The 27917-nt window shown below is 46.9% G+C and overlaps 1 protein-coding gene across 2 annotated transcripts; it reads right to left on the reverse strand.

Annotated features, from left to right (window-relative positions):
- Positions 1–286: 286 nt before the first annotated feature.
- SRRT (serrate, RNA effector molecule) lies at positions 287–26181 on the reverse strand. Of its 2 annotated transcripts, XM_042472733.1 has the most exons (20): positions 26026–26181; positions 23853–23990; positions 22249–22377; positions 21418–21564; positions 20546–20734; positions 15817–15986; positions 13962–14131; positions 13427–13528; positions 12077–12191; positions 11190–11350; positions 10693–10754; positions 8856–8934; positions 7847–8038; positions 6376–6546; positions 5323–5476; positions 4112–4305; positions 3849–4005; positions 3144–3233; positions 1867–1963; positions 287–581 (listed from the first exon to the last, which is right to left on the reverse strand). In XM_042472733.1, exons 2-20 carry the CDS (start codon positions 23969–23971, stop codon positions 506–508), a joined length of 2574 nt encoding a protein of 857 aa, XP_042328667.1. In that variant the 5' UTR covers positions 23972–23990; positions 26026–26181; the 3' UTR covers positions 287–505. The 2 variants fall into 2 exon arrangements, with proteins under 2 accessions (XP_042328667.1, XP_042328668.1); XM_042472734.1 differs by lacking the exon at positions 3144–3233.
- Positions 26182–27917: the final 1736 nt, after the last annotated feature.

Genomic DNA, 27917 nt, shown 5'->3' on the forward strand with positions numbered 1-27917 from the left:
AATAGGCCAACAAGAACACAATTACAAAAAGCAAGGCCACTTGGCATATGCCATGTTATCTGAGGATATTTCATTGACTCTGCCGTTCTTAAGGCAGAACCCAAATCCCTAATGGTCCACAACTGCAGTTGGTAACATCTGGTATTTGCGTGCCAATGAGAACAACAACTTGGTGGCGGTTGTTACTAACTCAACCCCACTTCCTCCGAAGGGTGGCTGGAAATGCTCTTAACCATCCCACTTAGATGAACGCATGTGATAAGACCTCAGCACCGAGCCCACAAGATGGGTGTTCAACTGAGGAGTTTATTGAAATCCAGTTGGAACTAAAACATGAGAAGCATACACACAAGAGGGGCATGTTTAGTGTGTCCTGGGGAGGGGAGGATGGGGAGAGCAACACCCGCGGCGAGGAAAGAGAGAGGAGGACAGGCATTCCTTTGTAAAAAAAGGTGACCACAAGGGAGGGAAAGAAATTTAAACTCATCTCGGCAGCGCTTCTCACTCAAAAGAAATCAACGTCTTCTGGGGCGTCCAGGTCTCTGTACTCTACGATCGCGCGGGGGTCCCCTCGGACCATCCTGCGGAGAGATGCGGGAGGTGAATTGGCGATGCCCACCTCTCCCAATGCGTGAAGCCCACTACTCCTCATGAGAAAGAGGAGGAGAAGGAAGCGCAGGGCTGCAATGCAAACCGCCGGGCCCCAGCAGCTGGCTTTCCTTGAGTTACCAAACCAGGTGTAGGAAGCTGCCAGCAGACAGACAGGAGGGAGTTACAAGCCCTTGTTAAAATCACGGCCAACCCTTGACAGCTCTCTAGAGGCCCATCAAGGATTGATTTGTTTTTGGTAGGCCCTGCTGACTGGTTTATCTTTCAGCTCAGCAATTCAAGGCTAAAAAAGAGACCTCAGTACCCCTGGATTCAAGCATCCATGGCTTTAAAAATAGTCAGGAAATTATAAAGAAACCTTGATTTTGCCATTTTATACCATTTACTATACCACTGTGTTTAATGGGACTTGAGCATCCACAGGTTTTGGTCTCCACAGGGGTCCTAGAACCAAACCCCAGCAGATGCTAAGGACCTACTGTAAAATTAACAACAACAACAATACCCCATTGCATATAATGGGACAAGCATCCATGGATTTTGGTATCTACAGGGGTCCTGGAGCCAAGCTCTAGAAGATACCAAGGGCCCACTGTAGTAGGTTTCCCTTTTAGCAGCATAGCTTAGACTGTCCTTGTAGCTCTTGGGCTGGAGGTGCATCACCTCTCAATTCCCCAGAATTGTGCTCCTACACTAGACAAGATTTCCTTTGGCACACACCTGCCCTGGCACAGGGTTTCCCCATTTAGCCAGCCTATGGGGAACTGGAGCGCTGGCCTTGGCATCACAGCGGGGTAAAATGAGCTGCTGAGGGACCCACTCCTAATACCAGCTGGGAGGGGGTCAATCCACAAAAGGACTGTGACACCTTCCTCTGCTGTAGACCACCAGCGGCACCCATTTACCACCAATAAGGCTGATTTTATAGCAGGGACAAAGGTCATTGTTTTGTACTAAACAAAGTCTTGCGGGGGGCTGGAAATACAGCCAAGTCCTTCTCAGAACTAGGGGTGTGTGGGAGTATGTACATCCCCACCGTTTTTGTGCCCTCCATTCCCTGAGCCCCTCCCCAAATTCTTCTTTCAGTCCTCCAGGGTGGCAAATGTGTGTCAAACCTCCCTCCTCACACAACAAACCCAAACACTGTCATCGGAAGTGGCATCTGGTTGCCATTTCCTGCCAAAAACGGGAGCTGTGAGATTTGCCTCCTTCTTGCATCATATTTGCCCATCCTGGGCTACTCTCACTCAATCATACCTGTTTTGGGGTTTGTTCAGATATCCTCCCTGCCCCCTGAAAGTGTCGTAGTTCCCTCTGCCAGCCGCATATGGGGCAGGAGCATAAGGGGGTCCGCCTGGGAAGAGACCAAGAGAGACAAACATGAGACTTCTGTGCATGGCCAGGGCAGCAGCGTGCCTTTGGTTCCGTCTCCCTTCTTGTCAATTCATAAAGGAGACACATGTCATTAAACTGCTTTTTCCAAAACGTAAGTGCTCCCAGCAAAACAGTAACTCAACACACCCAAATATGTGCCTATTGCTAAGCCTTGATGCGTAACGCTTGGCATAAATTAACTCCACTCACTCCAAGCTGAGTTCCACATCATCATCATTTCTGAACCTTTATCTCCAAAGGTAATTCTCAATCTTGCAAATGTCAGTGAAAACATGAACTGAAAAAACAGCACCGACTCAATGTAAAACCCAATTCTGTCTTAAAGAGCCGGCATGGGGTAGCGGTTGGAGTGCTGGACTAGGACTCTGGGGTTTGAAGCCTCTACTCCGCCATGGGAACCCACAGGGTGGCCTTGCGCAAGTCTCAGCCCCACAGGAATGGCAAAACTTCCTCTTCTGGATCAATGCCTCAGCTTCGGAGGGAACCTCTGAGCTCAGAGGAAGGCAACAGCACTTCTGAAGAAAACTTGCCAAGAAAATCTTACGTTGGTCACTAACAGTCAGTGAACTCAAAGGCACAACAACACACATTCTAAAAGGTCCTTGTCATTCTACGTTTAGAAAAACGCATGCAGAAAGTCACAGCAGCTTCCTCCACATTCCTATCTATTTCACAGGCAAGTAATCTGGCTATATGTTTGAAACCGACAAGCCAAATATTCCTGACAGAAAGGCTTCAAAACTGTCTCCTTCAGAGTAAGCAATCTTTACAGAAGGAAGGGATCCCAGGGGACATCTAGTCCGTTGCCTGGCCAATACAGGATCAGCAAGCCTGACATCCTTGGAGTGTAGAAGAAGCAGAGGCAAGAGGACAGAACATGTCAGATGATCAGGTGAAACTACTTGCTTCCTCAGCCTTTTGCAATGAGAACTTGGAAACATTGTACTTTTTGTACTATAACTCCCAGAATGCCCCACCTGCCATGCCGGCTGGGGGGAATCTAGAGAGGTATAGTCCAAAAAAGGCAACTTCTTTCAAGCTTTTGGTGCTGCTACAGGGGAAACACTTTGACAAATAAAGCGGTTCTGCGGTGCCTTCTTGTGGGGAGGCCTCTCCAGCACTGGACCCAGAAGACGTACCTCCGTATCCCAGGATTGGGGGTCGGGGCTGTCCATAGGGCATCAAGCCCTGGGGTGCCTGTGGAGGGTAAGGCAACCCTGGGGCCAGGCCTGCAAAGAGAGAACCAAGGCAGTTTAGGCACCGCAATGCGCTCCAACCGAGAGACAAGAAGGCCTGCCAAAATTCCATGCTACAGCTTGGAAAGGAAAGAGAAAGAGTGGGACATAGCCTGGGAACTGGTGTCCATAGTGACCTAATCCTATTCACGGGCATTAAGGCAAAGCCCTACATGGTTTGGGTCTAGGTTACCCACAGGATCGCCTCCTCTCATATTATCCACTCTGTGACCTCAGGTTCTTTAGAGACCTTTACTTCAGCCAGGCAGAAGTAGACTGGTAATGCTCAGTCACCCAGAGGACCTTTTTGTCAGCTGCACCCAAACCGTGCAGGAAAGATTCAACGGCTAAACATGCTGCCTGGATTTAAAACAGCGTGGTGACAGTTCATGAGATCCAGATCTCTTTTTCTGGGGCACCTCAAATGGCTGGTGGTAATCAGCCACAGAGTTTGGAAAAGCGACTTTTGGGGGACTCCCAATTCCCAGCATCTGAAATTGGGCATCCCTCCCACAAAGTCACTTTTTCAAACTCCCACCTGGAAAATGATCCTGTCAGTGACCCAGTACTCAGAGGGACCCCTCTCTTCGTTCTTCCTTCTCCGCTTACCTTGCCCTGGTATCGGCGGCTGGTTGAGCTTGAGCTCGGGCAGCGCAGGCCTCTTGGCATCCGTGAGGAAGTTGTTGAAAAACGCCACCTCCTTCTTCACCTCCTCAATCTTCTCCGCATGCTTGTTGAAAATATGCTTCCGGACAAACTCAGGACCCTGCCGGTGGGGAAAAAAGAGAGAATCTGGGCCTTTACAAACCTGGCTTGCCTTCCCCGCTTGGCAGAGCCCCTTGGGCCCAAGAAGAAGGGAGCTCTGGGCCCACCTTGAATTTTTTTCCGCTGAGGGGACACAGCCACTTGTCCTTCCCCAGCTCCTGGGTGTTGGATGTGACAAACTTCTCCACCTCTTGTTCGGGGTCTTTCTTGCCCATCTTCTGGGCCTCTTCTTCAGAGAGGGACTCTCGCACACTGAACAAGGGGGTCAGTTTGTCCTCAAACAGCTTCTGCCACTCGGCCACTGAAGGGAAAAGCAGACAGGACAGAGAATCCAGTTAGGGATCCAATTCTGGCTGCAAGCAGGAAAGAAAGCCCCGTGTGCAGAAGGCAAGGAACCTGGAGGACCAAGACTCCAGCCAGTGAGCAAAGGGGCAGACACCCTCTTTTCCGGGTGCTGGATTATGATCCTAGTGAAACTATGACCTGAAGAGCAAGCACAGGCGATCCCCTTTTCTGGAACATATTTATTGAACCAGGACGTTCCAAAGAATCCTGTTCACTGAGAGAATGTTCGGTTAATAATGAGCAGAGCGTTATTATCATGAAGCAATGAAGTCTATGAGCTGTTCTTCAATTTAGAGAGATTCCAGTAGCAAGGAGTTTTAAGATCATGCAGAATTATCCCACCTCTGAGCATGCTTTGCCTAAGAAAATTCCATAAAATGCATGGGGTCACCTTAAGGCAACAGGCGACTTCAAGGTATGCATGTGCAACCCACTACCAATCTCCCGCCCCACTTATGAGCACTTGGTATTGAGGGATGAATTCCTGATCCTCAAATAAAGCGGTACTCACTCATCAAAGAGACAAACACTGGCTACTGAGATACTACAAAGCAACAAGGAATAGCCCTAGCTAGACTGGCCCTTTGGCTGGCAAACTGTCAGTAAGAAGCCCCAAATATCCTGCAGCTGGGTGGGCAACTACAGCAGGTCCAGGGGCCAATCCTCTGATCGTGGGACTGCCTGACACAGACTGCCAAAAATGCCAGCAAAACAGAACCAAGGCAAAAGAAGCTGGAAGTCCATTTTTGATATTACAAAAGTTATTTTAAAAAACACTGAGCAGCGGAGAGGTGCCTTGCAGCCAATTTAAAAGGAGAAGAAATCCAACCTCTCTCCCTCTCCAAAAAGGCAGTCCAGAGAGTGTGTCAAGCAGGGTCAAGAGAGCCATATGCACCTTCAGGGCTACATTTTATCCACTCCTGACATCACCAGAGTCCAGACATGCTACTTTTCTCTTCTCCCCAAGCCATACCTTCCCGGTGGGTGACACGGTTGGGCGGGATGGGCCCCCGCACATGGATGATGCCGCAGCGGTTGGGCATTTCGTCCTCGTTGAGATACTCGGCAGTGTTGTAATAATCCACAGAGTGGACGATGCGCAGGTATAGGAGGAGTTTGTCCAGCACCTGCCGGGGAGGAGAAAGAAAGAAAGAAAGAGGCTGGCAATGATGAGACCCCCAAAGTACACCTGGGGGAATGATGATGATGATCCTCATCTATATCCTGCCTTTCCCTCAATAACGGAATTCATAGCAACTTAGAAATTATTAAAACCAGTACAGATTTAAACAATACAAAAACATCAATTATATACAGACACAGAGACATGTGTGTGTCAATGCTATTTAATAAAGAACTAAGCAATCTGTAGAGTTCATAAAAGCTTCATAAAAAACCCAGAAATTGGCACAGAACAGGAAGATTTTTTTACTTGCTGAAGGAAAGAGTGACGAAGGAGCCATCATAGCCTCTTAATGGAAAGAATCTCCATAGCTTGGAGAAGAGAAGGTTAAGAGGTGATATGACAGCTGTTTAAACACTTGAAGGGATGCCATATTGAGGAGGGAGCGAGCTTGTTTTCTGCTGCTCCAGAGTCTAGGACACAACGGAGCAATGGATTCAAGCTCCAGGAAAAGAGATTCCACCTCAACATTAGAAGGAACTTCCTGAGAGACTGTAAGGGCTGTTTGACAGTGGGACATGCTGCTTCCTTGGAGTGTAGTGGAGTCACCTTCCTTAGAGGTCTTTAAGCAGAGGCTGGATGACCATCTGTCAGGGATGCTTTGATTTGGATTCCTGCATGGCAGAATGGGGTTGGACTGGATGGTCTTTGCGGTCTCTTCTATGATTCTATCAAAGTCTGGGAGCAACCACCAAGAAGGCCCTCTCCCCTGTCCTTACCAAATGTGGTGGAGTCAAGGACCCCCCGAGAAAGGCCAGCTTCCCCTTGAGATGACAGGAAAGATGCCACCCTCCCCACTGGCTCCCCCCACCCCAAAAAGCCATCCCCTTTTGCCACAGTCACCTTGACAAGTTTCTCATCTCTCTCCACGGTGATCTCTGCTGGATTTCCTTCTTTGGGGGGCTCTTCAGAAGGCTCCCCGCTTTTGCCCAGCAGCTCCTCCTCTTCAGCACTCACCTCCTCTATCAGGTAGTCAGTGATGTTCTTGAGGATGGGGTTCTGGGAAGGAAGGCTCTGGAGTGGAGGACAGAGAAAGAACATGTGGTGAACAAGAATGGGATGCATCAAAACAATTCAGTCATCTGGCCCTGAAGGCAAAGGGGCCCATGGAGAGCCCAGTCTGGGCCTATCCTTCCTACAGTTCTCTCGTCAGTTCTTAGCATGCTGGCAGGGGGTAGGCAGAAATTGTGGAAATATTTGGATTGCAGCTCCCATGATCCATCACCAGTGGGCATTCCGGAGAGGGCTGTTGGGACTTATAGGCCAACCACCCCACAAAAACCCCCAAGAAAACCACACACACACAAAGAAGAAAAACAAAAAACCAGAAAGTCACAGTTGCCCCGCACCCGCTCTTGATGCTATGCATAGAGCAAACTTGTTTTCTGCTGTTCATAAGAAGAAGAGCAGAACCCAACAAATTCAAGCAAAAAGAATGGACCAAACATTAGAAAAGCAATGGTAAAAACCATTCAACAGTCAGACTACCTTGGAAAGTGGCAAACTCTCCTGTCTTGGAAATTTTTAAACAGAATTTAAATTGCCAAATTGAGGGATGCTTTGGCTCAGGATTTGCTGCGCTGGCAGATATCCATGACACCTCTGCTGTCATTTGAAATTCTACACCTTGTTTCAAAGAGACACACTAAACATGAGGAACAATTTCCCGATAGCAAGAGTTGTTCCATAGTGGAGTGGACTAGTACATATGTGCGCTTGGTGTGGACTCTTCTTCATTAAAATAAGGTTAGACAGCCATTTCCTATGGGTGCTTTAGCTGTGGATTCTTAGACTGGATTGGATGCCCCTTGGGGTTCCCCTCCAACTCTTTGATTCTTGGGGTTCCTGAGTCTTTCTACATTACTAATGGTACAATAACTCTGTCAGCCTTCAAGGTGCTGGCAGACTCTCTGTTGTATTTACAATGGAAAGCAGAAGCAGTGTGGTGTAGTGGTTTCACTGCTGGGCTAAGATTGCGCTAGGCTAGGGTTCAAATGCCAACTCAGTCATGGAAACTCACTAGGTGACCTTGGGCATGTTACACTTACTCACCCTCAGAGGAAGGCCATGTCCAACCTGCTTAAATAATTTAGAGTTGCTGTAAGTTTGAAATGATTTGACAGCACATGACAACAATGGACAGGGGAGCCCTGCAGACCAGGCAACCTTAAGACAACCCCACCCCACTCCCCCGAGACCGAGAGGCCCCAGGATCCAATTTTCCCTTTGAAGATGTGTTAAAACATCCGAGGCCAAATACGAGATCACTCACTGTGCAGACAGCCCTCTGCCCCTTTCTTCCCACCTAACTGACCGAGAGTTCAGAGGCAGGACGGGCTTCTCCAGCTCCCCACAGCTGTGTGCGGTCGTCCATCGTGTGGATCAGCTTGGCAGCCAGTTTGATGTCATTGCGCAAAATCTGCTTGTGCTGGGTGATGCCGTTGATGTTGCGGACGCGGCGGGTCAGGTCACGGTTCACCCCGGGGCTCAGTTCGCAATCCCGCAGCTGGGAAGAGGAGGCAAGGTGAGTTCAGTACAAGGGTGGAGGGGTCCTTAGGGCTCGGAGGCCGAATCTGACTCTCCAAGGGGGGGGGGGGAAGATGGCTGTGCCCTCTTCCAACCCCATCCTAAGGGGCTGAAATGGGAAATGCCCAAGGACTTTTCGTTCTGTCAGCATCTTAAGAAGATATGGTCAGTTGCGCTTGAAGAAAAATTAACCATCTGTTATTGTATGATCAGGAGAGAAATAGAGGAGGACAACTTTGTGGCAACCTGGCATTGGTCAAGGACTGAATGATGAAGATGAATCTCTCATCGACTGGATTTCTGGTATGGCATGGCATGTGCATACCCACATACAAGGAAACTAATAACAGATATTATGTAAAGATGGATGGATGGACAGATAATTTGTAGGTGATTTCATAATATATGTATGCGATTTTAGCTGACAGTCTGTTTTAATTATACTGTCAATTTCAAGGAGAAATGGGTGGCAGAGACTGATTTGCTTGTCATCCATTGCATTCTAAAAAGAATAAATAGAAGTTTTAAAATATTTTAAAGAAGTGAGAGCCACAGAATCTGGAGACTGAATCCAGGTGTCAGAATAAAGAGAACACAGCCATGGCCCCTTCCTCCTGTTCTGAAGAGCTTTCAACACAAAAAATGCTGGGATTTTTGGCCTGAAGATTTTGCCTTCAGCCCCATCAAGTGCTGGAACGCAATCCCCTTGGAGGTTTTCAACAATTCAAGGAAGGCATCCTTTCCCTTGCCCACCACACTTGGGAAGCTGGGCTTGCCCCCTTTCCTCTTGGCTTTACCCTAATGTTCTGGAGGTCCCAACAGATATCCTTGATGTTGACGCTGCGATCAAAGGTGACCCAACCTCTTCGGAAAAACCTGAAAACAAGAAAAGAAAGTAAGCAGCTAACTTCTGGATATGCTGAATAGCGCGCGCACGCACACATATACACACACCAGAGTGCTACAATTCTGCATTAGACATGGATCTGCCTTTTGCTCCAAGGCTTGTCATATTTGGCCCTCTTGTTTTATGTACACAACAGCCTTGCAAGGTAGGGCAGATAGAAAACACAGCAGCTTAACATAGTCTGCTCTGAGTTTAAGACACACATTTCAGAAGCTGACAGTTGCCTGTTGCTTGACAATTACATTTTGTATTGCTGGGGATGATGAGGCTTTTCAAAAAGTGTTCTTGTGGGTAACTTAGCAGAGTCTTTCACACAATTGTGCTAGAAATCGCTCCTGGGGTTTGCTAGATGATGAAGAATTTTCAGGAATAGCAGTGAAGAGTAATCTTTCCAAGACCACCCCTGAAGTATTACATGTTGCTGGGAAGGAGACAGCCCCCCACCCCCCCGGAGAGAGGTATGAGGGAGCCATTTGGGTCAGCTGTCTGTGTGGACTTGTACAATTTGGCAGCCACTGGGCAGCCAGGAAAAGAAACGCTGGGTAAGGAGTTACTGGTACCTCCTAGTAGAACATCCCAGAAACTGCTTCTGTTGAGGTAGACCCTAATCACAGTTGCTCAAGAGGATTCTGGGTTAGGTCTACCTCATATTGGAAGGTTAGTACTTCTTGTTGTAACACTGACTGCTGTTCACATGCCTTCAAGCAGACTCTGACCCTATCCTAGAATCCCTGAATCCTAGAACTGGAGGAGACCTCCAGGGCGATCCAGAATCCAACCCCTGCCATGCAGGAATACACAATCAACACCCCGACAGAGAGAGGCATCCAGGCTCTGGTTAAAACCTTCAAAGGAGACTGCCACCCTCTTACTGCTCTTACTGTCAGGAAATTCTTCCTAACAATCAGATGAAATCTGTTTTCCTGTACAGCGCACCCTGCGTCATACGCGGCTCCCAGCATATGCTGGAAGCTGCACTGGAAAAAGCAGTGGTGCCGGTGCGCCACAACACGCTACTGCGGGCATGAGTCCCATTATCTTTAATGAGGCTCGAGCATATGAAAAATTTTCATGCGGGGGTGGGTGGGGGTTCGGAATAGATCCCCACATAAGGGAAGGGACCACTGTACTTTGAATCCATTGCTCCATGTTTGAGTCTCTGGAGCAGCAGAAAACTAGCTTGCTCCATCTTCAACATGACATCCCTTCAAATATTTAAACAGGGCTATCATATCACATCTTAACTTTCTCTTCTCCATGCTAAACATCCCCAGCTCCCTAAGTTGCTCCTCATTGGACATGGTTTCCAGATCCTAGGATTTTCTTGACCAGGTTTATTATTCAGAGGAGATTTCTCACTATTGTCTTCATCTCAGGCTGTTGAGAGAAGAGTGTGACTTGTGCAGGTTACTACGGCTGTACAGGGATTCCAATCCTGGACCCTCAGTCTTGAACACTTAAATCAGGCACCACATTGACTTTAAAGATACAGTTACACCCCCCCCCCTCAGGTTTTCTTAGCAAGATTGTTCCAGAGGTTTGTCACTATTGCCTTCCTCTGAAGCGGAGAGCAGACTGGGACTTGCCCAAGTGAGTCACCCAGCGGGTTTCTGTGGCTAAGCAGGAACCCTGGTCTCTCTCAAACCACTGCACCACACTGGCTCTATAACATATATCTTTAGGTAGTCAAACAGATGGAAAAGTGGGAATGGGGTAGTGGACATTACCTCCTTTCTGGCTGGGGATCTGATAGAGCCACTCTCATAAAGCCAGGGTACCTTTTGCAGAGCTGAAGGAAAGAAAGGACGGCAGTCAGAGCTAGGTGGTCAAAGTACAGAGAGGAAATCCATCCAGGTTATCCCGCTGCCTCTCCTCTCCCACCCACGTGGAGTAAATGCTCAGCAAGACAACCTTCTCACCATTAGAAACCTCTGGACCTTGACGACACATCCCAGCTTTACCTGCCACTAACCATGGTGGGAATCTTGGTGTTTTGAGGCAAGACTATCTACTCTGAACTCTTGGCAGGGGTGCCATGGAAAGAGGGGCATTCCTTCCCATGCCTCCCTGCTGGTGGAGTGTCTCCAGAAGTCCATGAGACCCTATGCCCCCAACTGTGTCTGTTTCTCTATGACCAATGAGATTTGGGTCCAGATTGTGGTTACAGAGAGAGGCCAGAAGGGCACCAGCCACATCAAACCGTCCCTACCCTGCTTGAACTCACCGCCACAATCTCAGCCTGGGAAATGTTGGGGGCGATGTTGCGCACAAAGAGAGAGCAGGTCTTGTGGAGGGGGCGCGGCTTGGGCTCCCCATCTTTCTCCTTGGCCTTGGGAGATTCCTCACCCTCTTTAGTGGCAGCTTTCTCCTCTTTAGGCTTTTCATCTGTGGGTCAAAAACAGATAGCAAAGAACTCAGAGCAAGACCGCTTCCAAGTAGGTCCCATTTCTGGGCGACTCCAGAGTCAAAACAGCCAACGAATAGGAGCTGGAAATTGTGCAGCCCTTCCGATGTGGTTGCACTGCAGCCCCAGCATGCCTCATTATTGGCTATATTCTGGCTTGAGGGTATTGCGAGTCAAAACCCTAAAATACCTGGGGGCAACATGATTCCAATCCTGGCTATAGAGCCCCACCACATCTCCCAAACCTTCAGGACCCCCACCAAACTGGAGATGCGGGATGAAAACATTCCCTCTCTCTCCATTCATCCATAGTGGCTTGGGTGCTATCAACTGTGTTAAGAGAAACTAAATATAGGATATGAATAGCTTATTCTTGTATGACATGGGTGAGCAACTGTATTGTTTTTTCAGTAGCGAGCTACTTTGAGTCCCAATTTTGGGGGGAAAGTGGGATGCAAAAAATAACAGTAACAAGGGCCTGGACAAATTTCATTCTGGTCCTCAAGTGTCCTATGGGACACCCCATTCCCCAGCAACCCTAAATACTTCTGTTTGTTTCTGCAGTCCTTCTCAAAATGGCAACAGGAAGTAATGTTGCATCATATTCCGTTGCCTTTTTGAGGGGAACGGAGTGGAAAATGCAGTGGAAAATGGAGGTATCTGGACTGCTTGTGGCACCTATACACCTTTATGTGGCAACTACAGACCTTCTTTGTCGTCCTCTTCTGGGCGGCCACTTTCTGATTCAGAGTCTGACTCGGAAACGCTGCCTTCGTCGTAGCTGTCATCCCCGCTGCGCTTCCTCTTGCGTTTGTGGCTGGTCTGTGGGCCCAAAGAGAGTCATGGCCATCAGCCACTTCCATTCCTAATCTGACAGCCTTTTACCCCCAACTCCTGTTGCTCCCTGGCCTGAATTCTCCATTATTACTCCCCTTTCAAAAAGAAATCCACACACTGCTGAAATTCACAATTCACGCCTTTGGCATCTGGGGCATACTGGTTCCCAAATCTTTTTTTGACAAAGGGATTTCCACCTTCCAACTTCTAAGAGGCTTGCCATCACAGGACAGAAACTGCAGCATTGATCAACATTTTCTATTGTGTGCAGCCCGGCTGAACCTGCTATAAGACACAGATCTGCTATTTTGTTTAGTAATTAAATTCATGCCTCCAAAATTACATTATAGACAAAGCATGAAGCCCCTGACCAAAGACAAATCAATGACATGTGGGGCCAAGTCCCCAATGGAGTTGCAAAAACTGAATGGGGCAGAAGAAAGGAAGGTCCCTGGGCAGGTCTTTCGATTTTGAAGGAAATCAGGCAAACTACAGTATGCAAACACAGTTATACATGAGTTTGCATCCACTGAGGTCATAGAACAGCTCCTAATGTTGGGCCATGATGCTGGCAAGGATTAGAAAACCTCTCTGCCTAGTGATGGAGGACACATCCTCCATACTGGCCTTTAACCTGAATCTGCACAGCTCTCCACATACTTATGGCTTCATTTTCGTAATCTGTTTGTAAAACAAGCTACAGACTTCCTTCTCACATGACTTTTTAAAAGAAAGCGCCTGGAATGTCCAGAGATGTTGTCGAGGAGTAATCATTAAGCTCTCACATCCATCCCATAAGCATGCTTTCTATCTTTAAGGAATGTATAATGCAGTAGTAACTGGGAATTTACTAGTTAATTGAGCAGGCCTCAATTAACTAGCAAGTAGCAAGTAAGAACAACGTGGTATTCAGTAGTTGCAGTTTCTCAAGATAATCGTGCCAGGTTGTGCACATGCTGTAGGGACAGATCAGAATGTTTCCCTCTTAGGATGCCTGGGAACCTCTTCTTTTGTTAGGATGGGATGAATCCTCCCATCCCAATCCTGGAAAAAGATATTTAAAGATCAGGAAAAATCAGATTCTCTGCTGTACTCTGCTAGTACTTTGTGGCAGTTCTCATGGGGACTCTGGTGAACAGCAGCAAGATCTCAAATAGGGAGAGTGATTTGAAAGGAGACCAAATGGGAGAAGTGCTGGAAATCTCACACCAGTGCTCTACCTTTTTTGCTTCTTTCTCTGGCTCTTCCTTCTTCTCTGCTTGCTTCTCCTCCTCTTCCGAAGCTTTCTTAGCGTTATCCTCTCCGGTCTCTTCATCACTGGTCTAGGAGAGAGAAGAAGAACATCAGAGACTAGGAAGAGGCCCAAACAGTCTCCAGCTCCCCATTAGTAACTTCTGCTCAACTTAGAGCAGTTATCAAGGCACGGCAGAGGGCAAGTTCACAATGTGTGTCTGATATTCACCACTGCTCATATGGTTGTGCTTAGGCTCACCAGAAGTGATGCCATGACTCTGGCCAATTTCCAGCTTGCCTCTATATTTTTAGGTTTTGCGGTGCTCAGGAGACTTAAAAGTGCTGCATTTACATGGGGGACTTTTAGCCAGGTTTTTTTCCACCTGGGTGGAAATCAGCGCAATTGTTTTTAAATGGGGAGGTGGAATGGGTCCCACAAAAGCTGTGGTTCAGTGGCCACACACAGCCTGCAGGCCACACTTTCCCCACCCGCGAGTCACAGCCATGCAGCCAAAGCTTCACCTTCTTGGCCTCCTCTTTCTTGTCATCCTTCTCTGTGCTTTTGCGGTCTGTCTCTGAGAGCCGGCCCTCCTCTTTTTTCGCCAACTCGGCCTTCTCTTGCCGCTCCTCTTCCTCCTCTTGATCCAAGATTTTCAAGTCATTCTCGGTCCCTCCTTCCATCTTAATGACAGCTGCAGGAAGACAAAAACGCAGAGCTGGTTTTGAACTGGAGACTCTTAAGAGCTGGAAGGTGCTGTAAGGGCTATCTAGTCTAACCTCCTGCCATGCAGGAATCCACAAGGAGAGCGCAAAATAAATACAATTTATTTTGTGAAGTCGAAGGCTTTCATGGCCGGCATCCATCGTTTTTTGTGGGGTTTGCAGGCTATGTGGCCATTTTCTAGAAGAGTTTATTCCTGAAGTTTCACCAGCATCTGTGGCTGGCATCTTCAAAGAAACAGGGTGGGAAATATGCCAGCCATAGATGCTGGCAAAACATCAGGAATAAACTCTTCTAGAACATAGGCACATAGCCCAAAAAACCCCACAAAAACTATACAATTTATTTTATTTTGGTTTATTATATTTATTTGTATCCCATCTTTACCCCAATATGTGACCCAAGACAGTTTACAACACAAGATGAAACAGAATACAATTAAAATAAGGCAAAGTACAAAGATTTTTAAAAAACAAAGTTATGTTAAACACTGATTTGCAACAATTTTTAAATGCATTAAAATAGAACAATGTTTTTTTTTAAATATAGCACATCCTCACACAAAAACCCCTTCTACAACTACAGCTAGTTTTAAGTCAAAGGCCTGCTGGTGGAAAGAGAGCAAAAGGGGGAAGCCAACGGAGGAGCCTCATGGAGGAGGAGCGAGCGCCACAGACTTGTCATGCCCAACATTTAAAGAAGAATCAATCAAAAACCCATACTGTGTTGATACCTTTATTGGGCCAACTGGAAGGTGCACAAATAATTGTCCCACCTTTCAAAGCCTGCTGGTTTCTTCAGCAGGCAGGGATGGTTAAAAAAATGAGTTCAAGAGATGGTTAAAAGAGGAGGAGACCTCACAACTTCTCCAGGCAATTGGTCACTGCCAAACCGCTCTCACTTGCAAGACATTCCTTCTAATTTTCAATCGAAATCTACTCTCCTGTAATTTAAAACCACTAGACTCAGTTCTATCCTCTGGGACAGAGGAAAACAAACCTTTCCTCTCCTCTCTGGCAGCCCTGGAAGTATTGCAAGAGGGCAATCCTACCACCCCCAGTTTTTATTTTACTAGGCTAAACAACTTATCTATATTCTTTTCAAAATGAAGTGCCCAGAATTGAACGCAGGACTCCAGGTGAGGCCTAACCAGCGAAGAATATAGTAGGACTATTATTTCCCTTGACTTGAAACTAAGCTACTCTATTAATGTAGGCTGATTTATTATTATTTATTTATGGTATCTATACCTCACTCTTCAGCCCTAATGGCTCTCAGGGCGGCTTACAATTATTATTTTTAATCAGACAGTTCCCTGCCCTCAGGCTTACAATCTAAAAGACACGAAACAAAAGGAGATGGGAATGAAGGAGGGAAAGGGGATGAGGTCCAGTGGTTCTTTTCTCCCTCTGAGGCCTGGACCAAGGCAGATGGATTGGAGGGAGGGCTCTTCTTCTTCAGGCTAGCCCTGGTGGAGCTGGGCCTGACTGTTTAAATCAATTTGAAGCAAGAGGAATAATTTACACTGACCACAAGCATGTCAGGCAATTCAACCACTTGAAATAAGTTAAAACATGCAAATATAAAGCCATGCACCCTAAGCAGAAACCTAGGTGGCAACTCCTCTTTCACGTTTCACGGTCAACCCAAACTTACCGGCATCCAGGACTTTGATGATGGCGGTGGCTTTGTCGATGTCCAGCTGCAAGCCCTCAAACCAGCCATTGTCCATGAGGTACAGGAAGACATTGAGGCGGTTTTGAAGAGCGTTGTGGGAGTCCTGCTTCCTCCTGCCGGCTTCGTCCGGGTGATACTTGGACCGGAACCTGAATGGAACCCAAATGATCAGGGATGGGAGTAGGGGGGAAGGTGAGGAGGAAGACACACACAGAGAAAAGGAAGGGAAGAGGGAGACGCACGTTAGCCCCCAACATACAGGCGTCAGGGACGGGGAGCACTGCCCTTCGGTCACTAACTCACACATGCAAAGCATGGGAAGATGGGAGAAAATCCAGGAGCCATCAGTTTTTTCTGATGGCAAGGAATAAGAGGGAACTTTGGGGAGGGCCTGAGTAACTTCTGGCAAAAAAGGACTAGCTGCTGGCTGGGGCAGAGGCAAACTATGAGGGTCGGGAAAGGTTTACCAGTAAGGCAAAGGTCTATCGCTATGGGGCAGCCTGAAGCCCCTCTCACCACTCAGAGGTCTGCTGCCACTTTTAGGCTCAGGAAGGCAGGATGTTGAGTGGCATTAAGTTGGCCAAGAGAGGGATGGGGGAAAGAGCAATGTTTTCCATTAGCTTCTCACTGGAAGTCTTTCCTAGCTGGCTGGGACCGGGGGCAGTGGGAGCAGACTGAGTCCATGGGCACTTTTCTAGCTGGAAGATCTCAATGCCAGAGTTTCCTCCTAAGGAATCCTGAGGTTTCCAGTTGAGGGAGGGGTGCTTATCATTGGGCCCAAACAGACAGGCCAAAATAAAGCTGCTTTGGGTCACTTTGGAAGTATGCTGTTTAAATGATACACACATCTTAAAAGACCAGAAGCTGCGCCAAAGCTGCGCTCCAGTTGTTAGGGCTGGAGGGTGGCTTTGGCACGGCTTCCAGCCTCTTAGGACGCATGCAACATTTAAATAGCATACCTCCAAAGTGACCCGAAGCAGCTTTATTTTGGCCTATCTGTTCAGGCCCATTCTCACACAGAGGGCTCTTCTAGTGCCTCCCCAAACTACAAATGCCAACCGTGGCTGCTAAATTGGGATCATACTGCTGTAACTAGGCAGTGTGAAAAGGTCCTAACTCAGAAATGGCCCAAACCATTGTGGGGAGAGGATTCATAAAGGGTTGCTGCCTTCTCCTCCCTCATGATCACTTGTCTGCTTGTCAATCCACAATATCCCTGGTCAGAGTTTTGAACAGAACCTCGTCCTCTTCTCAGGCCTCGCTCCAGTTATCTCCTGGCATTCTCCCATACTTTGTGGTTTCTGTGAACTCACTCTCTTATCCTGAATCTTCCTCCCCACAAGTTCACCTGGTTGTGTCCTACTGTGTGGTAGAACTGACACCTAATGTGGCACATCAGGTGTCCATTCTACCACACTGCCCCCTGACAAAGCCTTTGCAGAGGCCCACCAGCTCTCCCCTGCCTCCCTAAAAACACTGAATCCCCCCCCCCTCACCCCTGGTCTCACCTCTCCTGCCCTCCTCAACCTGGGCAGCACCCACAGCTCCTCAGGGCTCAGCAAGGGGTGCCTATCCTGTCCATATGCTCCACAGTATGCTGCTGGTGCTATACAGACACAAAGGGATGTTTAACAGAAGTTTCACTGGACAAAAGCTCAGCCTGCCCCCATATGTCCCACCTTGGCCAAGGAACTGCTATGGAAGGCTAGCCACACAGAATCCAAGATACTGCTGGCACCTCTCTGGAAGACTGGTGGTCATTTCTGACCCCTCTCCCTCCAGCTTTTCTGCAATGGCACCACTCCCTTGGGACACAAGATGGCTGCTGGCAGGGTACAGTTTTTAAAAGCAGTATCAACTGGGGAAAGCAGTTAAAAAGGGACAGGTGGAAGTCAACACAACCAAATCCAAAGCACACTTTCTTCTATATCTTTTTTTTTACCTTGCAAATACAAAGATAAGTGCTTAGACTTTATTAATTTTCTCTCATGTCTGATTTAAGAAGACAGAACACGTCATACATACACTGAGGGGAGTCACACTCGGAGCCTTCCAAGCGAAGAGAGTTTTCTTCAGTGGATTTTAAGAAAAAGGAAAAACAAAAACCACACCTGGTTTTATCAAGATTGGACCCTCTCTCTCTTGCGCTGGGCCGCAGGACTTTGGAAGAAAAATAAATAAAAGCGTGTAAGGAGCCATGCGCCTGCGGATCCCTGGCACTGCCTACATCCTGCCAAGGCACACTCAGCTAGTCACTGCATTGTGCACAGTGAACACCCTGACTGTCTAAGCTATGATGGAAAAAGAAAAAAAAGCCAGCAGAGAGAGAGGAAGAAAAAATATTCAAAAGGTTTGGCTTAAATATGGATTCTCCAGGCTGAGGACGGATGGTTTTTGGAAGTCTCCTGTGAGAGGTTCTTGGGAGGAGGGGAGAAAAGGCCAGGTTATTTACAGTTAACATCCAGAACAAAAAAAAAAAAAAGCAAACCCCAAAAACTGTAACGGAAATTAAAACGGCTAAAAATGAAAAGTGGAGGGGAACAACCATTTCAGCTGTACCCAATGGCACAGCCTTCCCCAACCGGGTCCCGTGGACCAAATGCGTTGGACTATAAAACCAAGCTGACAGAGCAGACATGGGAGTTGTAGTCCAAGGCACTGGGAGGCTCCTGGTTGGGGGAGGCTGCAATAAGAGAGGGAAAAGCCTCCTCCACGCTTCTTGTGGCTCCCTTCTGCTCTGCTGCAAAGGCCCATTCATCCCATGTAGACACAACCCTTCTCCCCACTCTGCCAATTAACCTTCTTTCCTGGCTCCTCCGCCCCTCCTGGCCCTGAGACCAAATTATCAGGACAGCGAGGCAGGGAGGGGAGGGGAACCAAGTGGCTGGAAACACAGGTCCACACTCCAGGGCAGCTAAGCCCAGTTTTGGAAGCTGGGATGCCAAACGTATCAGATGACTGGCACTGAAAAACTGGTTCATTTTCCAGCCGAGAGCATACCGCTCGCTCCTGATGCTCTCGGGTGGAAGTCTCCTCTTTCTGAACATCAGTATTACTACCTAGGGCCCTTAAAGCGCCTTTTGCCAGTGAGCGGATGGACAGCTAGAGGCTCAACGGAACAAGATGGCATCTCTGGTGGAGTTTTACTTGCAAATCAGTTGCCCACATAACATACTTTTTGTATGCTGAACAGACCAATGAACTGAACAGAAGCGAAAGGGGTTTTCTCACTCTGAACAGCTGGTGTGTTTTACCCTTCCTGATAGTGAAATACTGTATACACTCATGTACAGGTCAAGAAATTTTAGTCTCATAATTGACCCAAAAAAACCTGGATGGACTTATGCATGGGTCTATGTAAGTATTGTACTTTAACTCTCTTTTTTTAAAAGAACCATCTGCCCTGGAAGCACTGACCCTCCATCTCTTCTCTCATCCATCCAGCCTTTGGAGTGAGCACAAACAGTTATGCCTGCTGGGATTTTGTAAGTTCTTTGGCATTGTTTTCCTTTGCTTCCTTCTTTAGATCCTTTGTTATATGTCCCTACGTTTTACTCTCGGCATATGCATGGGTCATATCAATCCATAATTTAGGACCCAAAACGTGCCCTCAATTTATACATGAGGTCGACTTATTGTCGAGTATATACAATAAGGTTTCGACAGCCCTGAACACCAGGCACCAAAATCCTAGCATCAAAATGGTCTGAGATTTGGGATGGGCAAAAATCTGAAAGCTAAAAAAATTAAAAAACTGTAAACGTATGTAGCTCTGAAGCAGTAATCTGGGGAGCAAAGTAATTATATTCATTAGGATAAACACCAACAAGCAAACTGGGAAATGACAAACTCTTTGTGCTCACTGGTGGGAATTTGCATGTAAGAGAGAAGTGAAAGCTAAGATGGGTGCCTTTGGTGACTGAAGTGTTAGAACTGGGACTACTAGACACCCCAGTTAACCTCACTGGGCAGCATTTTTGCATTGTTTCTCCCTTCCACCTTCATGCCCTTCCCATGATCTCTCCTTGTGTGCTTCAGAATTCAGCTTAGCTCCCTGACTTCATGTTTCCCCTGCAACATTTCCCTTTACCTCAAATTCCTTGATTACCTCCATTACTGCTCACATACAGTGTTACCTGTTCATGTTTTCTTGACCTGGGGATCATAACTGTTCAGTTTCTTTTCTCATATTTCTAACAGAACTCTCCCATTTACTAAATGAGTCATTGTCTCTCACCAGGGAGGAATCATAAGCCAGTAGGCTACTCTTAGGGTCCACCTCAGGCCAGCCTTTGCTGCCAAGGAGCCTTAACAATGTCACTGTGGCAAAGATTTTCTTTTCCTGTGGGGTCTGTGGGTGGGTGGCACAGTTCAGCTTCAAGAGAAATAAGTGCAATTCTTACCAATCTAGATACTAAGCTATGGATCTCTTTGCCCGCATCCTGAATTTCACAGGGACACAATGTGAAAATCTAGCAATTCTAATGAGCTACACCTATTTAAAAAACCAATGAAGACCATGAGGTGGCACACTTTTCTACTGAAGAAGTGACAAAATGATACCTGACCAATTTATCAAATTCTGTAAAAAAAATATTTCCCACCCCAAGGGCTTCCATCCAGGTACAGCCCCCTCGCTGTCATTGACCAAGCCCCTTCCTTTCCCCGGTGGTCCAGGACACGGCAGCCCAGCCCACGAGAGACGTACCACTCTTCATCCTTGTGGGCCAGGAAGAAGTCCTGCATCTGCTGCCGCCGGAAATCCAGCTTGTAGTCATTGTAGCGCTTGACCGCTTCAGTCTCATCGATGGAATCATCCAAAGACAGGAGAAACTCCTTGAAACTCTTCATCACGGGAGGAGCGATGCCCAGGTCCACCTCTGCAATGTGCCCCAACCTGGAGGAGGAGAAGGAAGAAACATGGCTGTAGTTTCGCACTTTTCACGTACCCAAGACATGTCTGCATAACGTGTCCAACTGCACAGTAACTAGCTGCAATTATTTTATTCAATATATACATTTTACTTATTTGATAAATAAAACAAATGTATTTATCTTATGTATTAATTTAATTTAATGTTCATGAAAATTTAAATGTTATTCAAGGAACTGGGGCCGAAATGTAGACAGTCAAGAATAAGCTTGCACAAACTTTTTATTTTATTTTATCTGCTCCATAAAACACAAGCTTTTGTGTAGTGCATTGATTTACTATATATGCTGGACTTGGACTCTTGGGAGACCAGGGCTCAAATCTCCAATCAGCTATAGAAACCCAATGAATGACAGATTTGGGCAAGTCACAGTCTCTCAGCCTCAAGAGGAAGGCAACTGGTGGCAAACCTCCTCAGAATAAATCTGACAAAGAAATCCCCATGATATATTTGCCTTAGAGCTACCATAAATCAGAAAAGGTCACAGAACACAGCAGAAAAGACAAAAGTGTTTGCAGCCACTTGCTCTGGGACAGGCTAAAGCCTGAGCTTAAGAAAGCCAGCATTTAAGCTCCCTTCACAGCTCCCAGCTCTTTGGGCAGAGGAGGTGGAAGGCTGGCCTGGGAGAGCAGGAGGCAGGGCTTACCTGGCTTGGATCGGCAAGATGTGATGCTGCGTCACGTGCATCTCTGGGTGAGCCCAAGGCTGGGGAGGTCCGTAGGTGGGGCCAGTGGAGACCCCCGTGTAGGGCATCTCGTACCCAGTGTGGTAAGGGTCTGCCGTGTGCTCGTCCCTGCAGAGACGGCACCAAAGCAAACTATCAATAACCCCAAGGCAACTGGGAGGGAGCCAGGAAATGGAGCAAGGTACCAACCAAACCTTGGAAAAGTTATCATTTGTTTGTTTTTCAACTGCCCAAATTCCCCATGCTGGTTTGAGATTCTAGGGGAGAGCTGTGGCCCCCAAAAAGTAACTGATTCAAGTTTTTGTACTGATCCTGATTTCTGGAGCATGTGATGTGGGTAATTGAAGTGGGGTCAGGGACACTGACTGGAAAATCTACAAATCACAGTTCACTCCAGAAAATGCACTCCTGCAGGATGGACCCACGGCCATTTTGATGAACAACTTCAGAAAAACTGAGTTCACAAAAGCATGCAACATGCTACTGTTCAGAGGCTGAACTAGTTTACATTTCAGAGCAGCTGCTGGGGGCAAACGAGAGGTAATAGATGCACCCATTCTGCTCTGTTTGAAAGCTTCCCTGGATCAGATGCTAGAATCCTGGAAATGAGATAGGCATCACAGCGCATGTCACTTGAAAAAGATGGGAGCTAGAGCTCAGTTTGTTTAGAGAGTAGCAAACTGAGAAAGGCTGATTTAAACCAGAGATGTGGCATGCACAACCAGAAACCCAGGAACAACCTGGTGCAGAGTGAGCATCAGAAACATGGAGAAGATAAAACTGGTGACTGACCAGTCTCGCCGCATACGTTTCTGTGGAGGGCTCAGCTTGTGGCGAGGTGGAGAGAACCGTTCTCGCCGGTTCCGATCATAATCACGGTATTCGCCTCTGCTCCGACGTTCTCGACCCCTGTCCCACTCCCTGAAAGTAAGAAATACAGAACTAGTAAGAAGCATAATGAGAATCAGTGGGATGCAGTGGGTTGAGTGTTGGACAGGTCTCTGGGAGACCATGGCAAACTTCCCAGAAGTCAGAGTAACTTGCCAGCACATAACAACAACAGAAAGCGTTATCTGTTACTGGATTTTCCCTGAAGCAGACAAGGCAGCAGTCACTGAAGCTGAATGCTGGAGGGAGGGAGGTTTCCTTATACTCTGCATGAAGCAAATAGAGGTACTGTACCTGAGACAACCATTTATTAAGCATTTCATTTCTTCTTTACCTCATTGCTATTGCACTCCTAACACAGGGACCAAAGGTAGCTCACATGATCAGAAAACAGATATGGCTCAAGATACAGCAACATTTAATACTGCTGTGTTAATGTTAATAATTAATATTATTGTATATAATTAACATTAATACATGCAATAATTAACGCTATTCAGAGGACTGAGGCGCTCAACAGCAACTGAAATAAAAACAACAGCAAAGAGAAATACAGGTTGTTCTTTGCCATCAAGTCAGGTTTGACTTATAAGAGACCTGCAAGAGCCCCCTGGTCACCCTCAGGTCTTGCAAAGTCAGTGCAGCAGCTGAGGCTTCCTTGATGGCAGTCCGTCTATCTGTCACACGGTCCCTCTTGTCCTACTGTCTTCTGCTCTACTGAGGACTACTGCCTTTCCCAGTGAGTCATGCCATCTCACGATATTTCCAGAAGAACAGAGGCTCAGTTTAGTCATCTTGGCTCCTAGTGGGAGTTCAGGCTTGACTTGCTCTCAGGCCCATTCATTTGTGCATTATTCTCCCTCTCTTAAAAAGCCACTTCCTTAACATGCAGCTGTCAAAGTCAACCTAAACAAAAAGATCTTTCCCTTGGGTTTCCCTTAAAAAAGCATTTCCACAGTTTGGAGCCAAGAAGGCCCTGGCCCTGTCTAGTGTCCCCACTAAACACACCAATAAAAAGTTCTGTTTACACAGCTATGAAAAGCAAAGAGTCAGAGTCTGTATAGACTGGCCATTAAGGATGGCATGGGGGCAGAGTCAAGGTGTGGCATCCACACGACGCACACCCCAACTCCGCACCCAGGTTGGCATGATGCTGCGCACAGCACCACATGGCGGGTGGTGTCATGGCACTCCTCTGGCGCGGCGTGTACATGACGCTTCTCCAAAGGAGTGCCGAAAACCTGTGGCGCTGATTATTATGGCGTGCTTTTTTGTGGCTCCTTTTGGCACCGTGAAAAGGCAAGATTGGGGCCATGGCAGGCGGTTGCCACAGCTCCAATCTGATGCTAAAAGGGGCAGTCTCTACAGCCCTATAGTTCCCATTTAAATACTGTACTGGAAAATGCAGGCTCAGAGGGCTTCCCTCCAAAGCTACACAGGAAGCCTGCAGGGGTCTTTTAGGGTCCAGACTAATCCTTTCTATACCCCCAATATAGTTTAAGCTTCACCTGTCGCTCCAGTCATCTCGCCGTCTGTCATCCCGTTCCCGAGAGCGATCGTAGTCACTCCTCTCCCGCCGGAATTTATCCCTGCACCTGCGGTCATACTCATCGTCGCTGTCGGCCATTGCGCTGGGGAGTTACTGTCTGCAGAACAGAGAACAAGCAGGAGATGGTAAAGCTTTGACATTCAGCATGGCAGTCTTCGGAGGGTTGCGTCTGAACCAGGACAACTAAGCTTGGACAGTTAAAGGGAAGCAGAAAAATAAGTGTGTGGATGTTAGTGCTGGGATGATGTTCAGCAGCTGTGAGGTATATCTGCACCAATGATCTGGGAAACAAAGTTATGAGATCCTGGTAGCTAAATCATAGAGCCATAGAATTGGAAGACAACCCCATTCTGCCATGCAGGAACTCTCAATCAAAGCATCACTGGGGCAGATGGCCATCCAGCCTCTGCTTAAAGACCTCCAAAGAAGGAGACTCCATGACACTCCAAGGCTGCGTCTTTCACTGTCAAAGAGCCCTTACTGTCTGAAAGTTCTTCCTAATGTTGAGCTGGAATCTATTTTCCTGGAGCTTGCATCCATTGCTCCATTGTGTCCTTTTCTCTGGAGCAGCAGAAAACAAGCTCTCTCCATCCTCAATGTGACATCCCTTCCAATATTGAAACAGGGCTATCATATCCTCTCTTAACTGTCTCTTCTCCAGGCTAAACATCCCCAGCTCCCTCAGTTGTTCCTCATAGGGCTTCATATACAGTAGTTTCCAGACTCTTCACCATTTTGGTGGAATCTCTTTTCCTCTCATTTGAATCCATTGCTCCATTGCAGGGGTAGGCAACCTGTGGGCCGGATGCAGCCCGGTGAGGCCTTGGGACCGGCCCCAGCCCAGTCCTGCTGCCGATTGCCGCCGGGGCCTTTGGGGGGCAATTGTCTATAGACGCCTCAGAAACATGCATTTATATTAACATTTTTTTAAAAATCAGCAAATTTTTTCGCGTGTCCTCCATTTTTTTTTTAAAAAAAGTGTCTTCCATTTGAAAATTTTGTCCTACATTTGTCCTGGTTTATTTATATATTTATTTTTTTTAAATTATTTAATTATTTATTTTTTGGCTTCAGCCCCCCAGTTGTCTGAGGGACAGCAACCCGGCCCCCGGCTCAAAAAGGCTGCCTACCCCTGCTCCATTGGGTCCTATTCTCTGGAGCAGCAGAAAACAAGCTTGCTCCCTCCTCAATATGGCCTCCGTTCAACTATTTGAAGAGGGCTCTCATCATATCACCTCTTAACCTTCTCTTCTCCAAGCAAGATGGTCTCCCTTATAAACAATGGAGAAACAGGGTTTGATCTTGTCATATTGAGGAGGGAGCAAGCTTGTTTTCTGCTGTTCCAGAGAACAGGACCCGGAACAATGGATGCAAGCTCCAGGAAAAGAGATTCCACCTCAACATTAGGAGGAACTTCCTGAGAGTAAGGGCTGTTCGACAGTGGAATGCACTCCTTCCTCGGAGGGTGATAGAGTCTCCTTCCTTGGAGGTCTTTAAACAGAGGCTGGATGGCCATCTGTCAGGGATGCTTTGATTTGGATTTCCTGCATGGCAGAAGGGGGTTGGACTGGATCAGGGCCTTTCTTGGGGTCTCTTCCAACTTTCTATGATTCTATGAGCTCTGAAATTTAGACTGTTTTTGAGCATTTTCAAACCCTAGACGCTTGACTCCGGGGAGAAGAAGTCTGTGGATAAGGAGGGCCGGCTGCATATATATCCTATTCACATATAGATAGATATATATAGATATATATATAGGGGCGTGTGTGTGTGTATTATATTCATATATTCTATTCGATTCACATATATATATATATATACATATATTTCTATGTCCTTTTAGAACAGAAGAGAAGTGTCCTTTTGATCCGCCTCTCTGAGGACCGAGGCGGCTTGCAATGCAGCAAAATACACCACGAAAACGCTTGTCTTTAAGTCTTCCTGACTCAAGGCTATGGAATTCTGGGAGGTGGAGTTTGTTATGGGGTCCACAACAAACTCTGCTCTGGGCCCACAACAAACTCCAACTCCCAGAATTCCACAGTCTTGAGCCAAGACAAAGAGTTAAAGCGGCGCCAAACCGGGTTAATTTTCCAGTCTGGATGCAGCCTCAGTCCCCCAAAGAGACTCACCGCCTCCGCCGCCGCTTCTCTCTGGCTCCGGTTCCCTTCAGCGGCGGGAGAAGCCAGGCCCAGCCACCCGCTGCCGCGCGCTTTCTCCCTCGCCTTCGCGCCCCGCACCGGAACTTCCGGTCCTGGCCAAACACTTCCTGTGCTTTCCCTTAGCGTTATCTCGGAGGTAGAGCCGTGAGCGGAGAGCGGACTTCCGGTGACGCTCTAGGACGACGGGGCCATAGAGGAGAGGAGGCCCAGCGCGGCGGAAGAAGATGAGGGCTTTGGACGCTCCACAATTCCCTGCTCTATGGTTCCAAAGCGCAGCGGCGGAAGGAGAAGGATCATAGAGAACCCCGTGAAGGGCTAGAGGGCCTCGTACTTCCGTTTCCGCTTTTTCACTCTGAAAGGACAAGGGGCAGCTGTAGAGATAGGAAAATGGTAGAGTCCTGTCTGTTCAACGACTCATGAGCGAGGATCAGGAAAACTGCGAGAGTAAAATAAACTGCAGCTATAATAATCAATGCAGAGAAACAGAAGACACTTATTATTATTATTACTACCTGTAATTTTAATTGATTTTAATTTTAATTAATTTAGTTTAATTAATTCTTATAACTAATTCTTTTAATTAATTTTAATTAACTTCCCTGTAATTTTAGTTCATTTTTATTTTGATTAATTAATTAAATTAATTATGTCTAATTACTTAACTTTAATTAATTTCCCTGTAATTTTAATTGATTTTTATTTGTATTATGGCATTAATTCATATTAATTAATTATTAATTAATACTTATTAATCAATTTACTTAATTAATTTTAATTAATATCCCCTGTAATTAAATTCCTGCATTCTCCTTGTACTTTGTAGATTTATTTTTTCTTGTAAGCACACTGGAAGTATGTTGCACTGTATTAAATCAAATAAAATTGGTATATATATATATATATATATATATAGAGAGAGAGAGAGAGAGAGAGAGTTGTGTGTCTTCAAGTCCTTTCCTGTGGCGACCCTAAAGGCAGCACTATATTGGGGCTTCCTTGGCAAGGTTTGCTCAGTGGAGGTTTGCCATGGCCGCCTTCTTTTTTAAGCTCAAGCGGGGAATCGAACCCAGCTCTCTGGTTGTAGTCCAACCAACTGCAATTCGCAAGCTTTCCATAGCATTGAGCCAAGGCAGTTAAAGTGGTGGCAAACCGGATTATTTCTGCAACTACTATCTGCAGAGGCATTTCCACCTTTTGTGACTCGAAGGTGAGCCGATCCCAGGGTTTTCCTGACAAGATTTGTTCATTGCGAGGTTGGCTTGCTTTCCTTTCCGCTGAGGCTGAGAGAGTGTGACTTACCCAAGACCCCCAGGGGCTTCCCATGGCTGACGGGAGATTTGAATCCTGGTCTTAAAACACTGCAAGCACTGGACCAGACTGTCTCTGTGTGTGGAAACACCTCATGCCACAATCCAAAGACATCGCTGAAGAAAGGGCCATGCAACCATTTCTAAGGCTATGGAGCAACGCCAGTCCATTGTTAGAAAGCATGTCTACAAACGGCGAAGGTTCGAGATCACAGCCTCTCTATCTAGGAACCTTTGCCCCAAGAAAACCTCTCCAAGAACTATAGGGCTAAATCTAGTTGAAAATGCCAGCTAGAGTTGACCCGCTAAATCTATTGGGCCTTGGCGAGTAAATAGTTATGGCAGTCCCACTGATTCAAGGGAACCCTGTGTGAATTCAGCATGAGATTTGAAACTGTTTTCTTTCATTGGATGCAAGAGCATCATTGTACCCTATTACGATACCATTGGGCTATGATAGATGTTTGGAAGCATTTCATGATAGGCATTCTTATTCAAGTGTATTTGGAAGCTCCGAATTCTAGTTGGACACAAGACAAAGTTTATTTGGCATTT

This window comes from Sceloporus undulatus, chromosome 6 (assembly GCF_019175285.1).
Source record: "Sceloporus undulatus isolate JIND9_A2432 ecotype Alabama chromosome 6, SceUnd_v1.1, whole genome shotgun sequence".
In the NCBI taxonomy this organism is placed as follows: Eukaryota; Metazoa; Chordata; class Lepidosauria; order Squamata; family Phrynosomatidae; genus Sceloporus; species Sceloporus undulatus.

What these genes read in the sequence shown, in the direction of transcription:
- SRRT (XM_042472733.1), bottom strand. Translation starts at nt 23,971, where the DNA reads ATGGCCGACAGCGACGATGAGTATGACCGCAGGTGCAGGGATAAATTC. An exon ending in ATCTTGCCGATCCAAGCCAG is followed by an intron (nt 20,735 to 21,417) that starts GTAAGCCCTGCC and finishes CTCCTCCTCCAG; the next exon opens with GTTGGGGCACATTGCAGAGG. An exon ending in GCCCACAAGGATGAAGAGTG is followed by an intron (nt 15,987 to 20,545) that starts GTACGTCTCTCG and finishes GGTTCCATTCAG; the next exon opens with GTTCCGGTCCAAGTATCACC.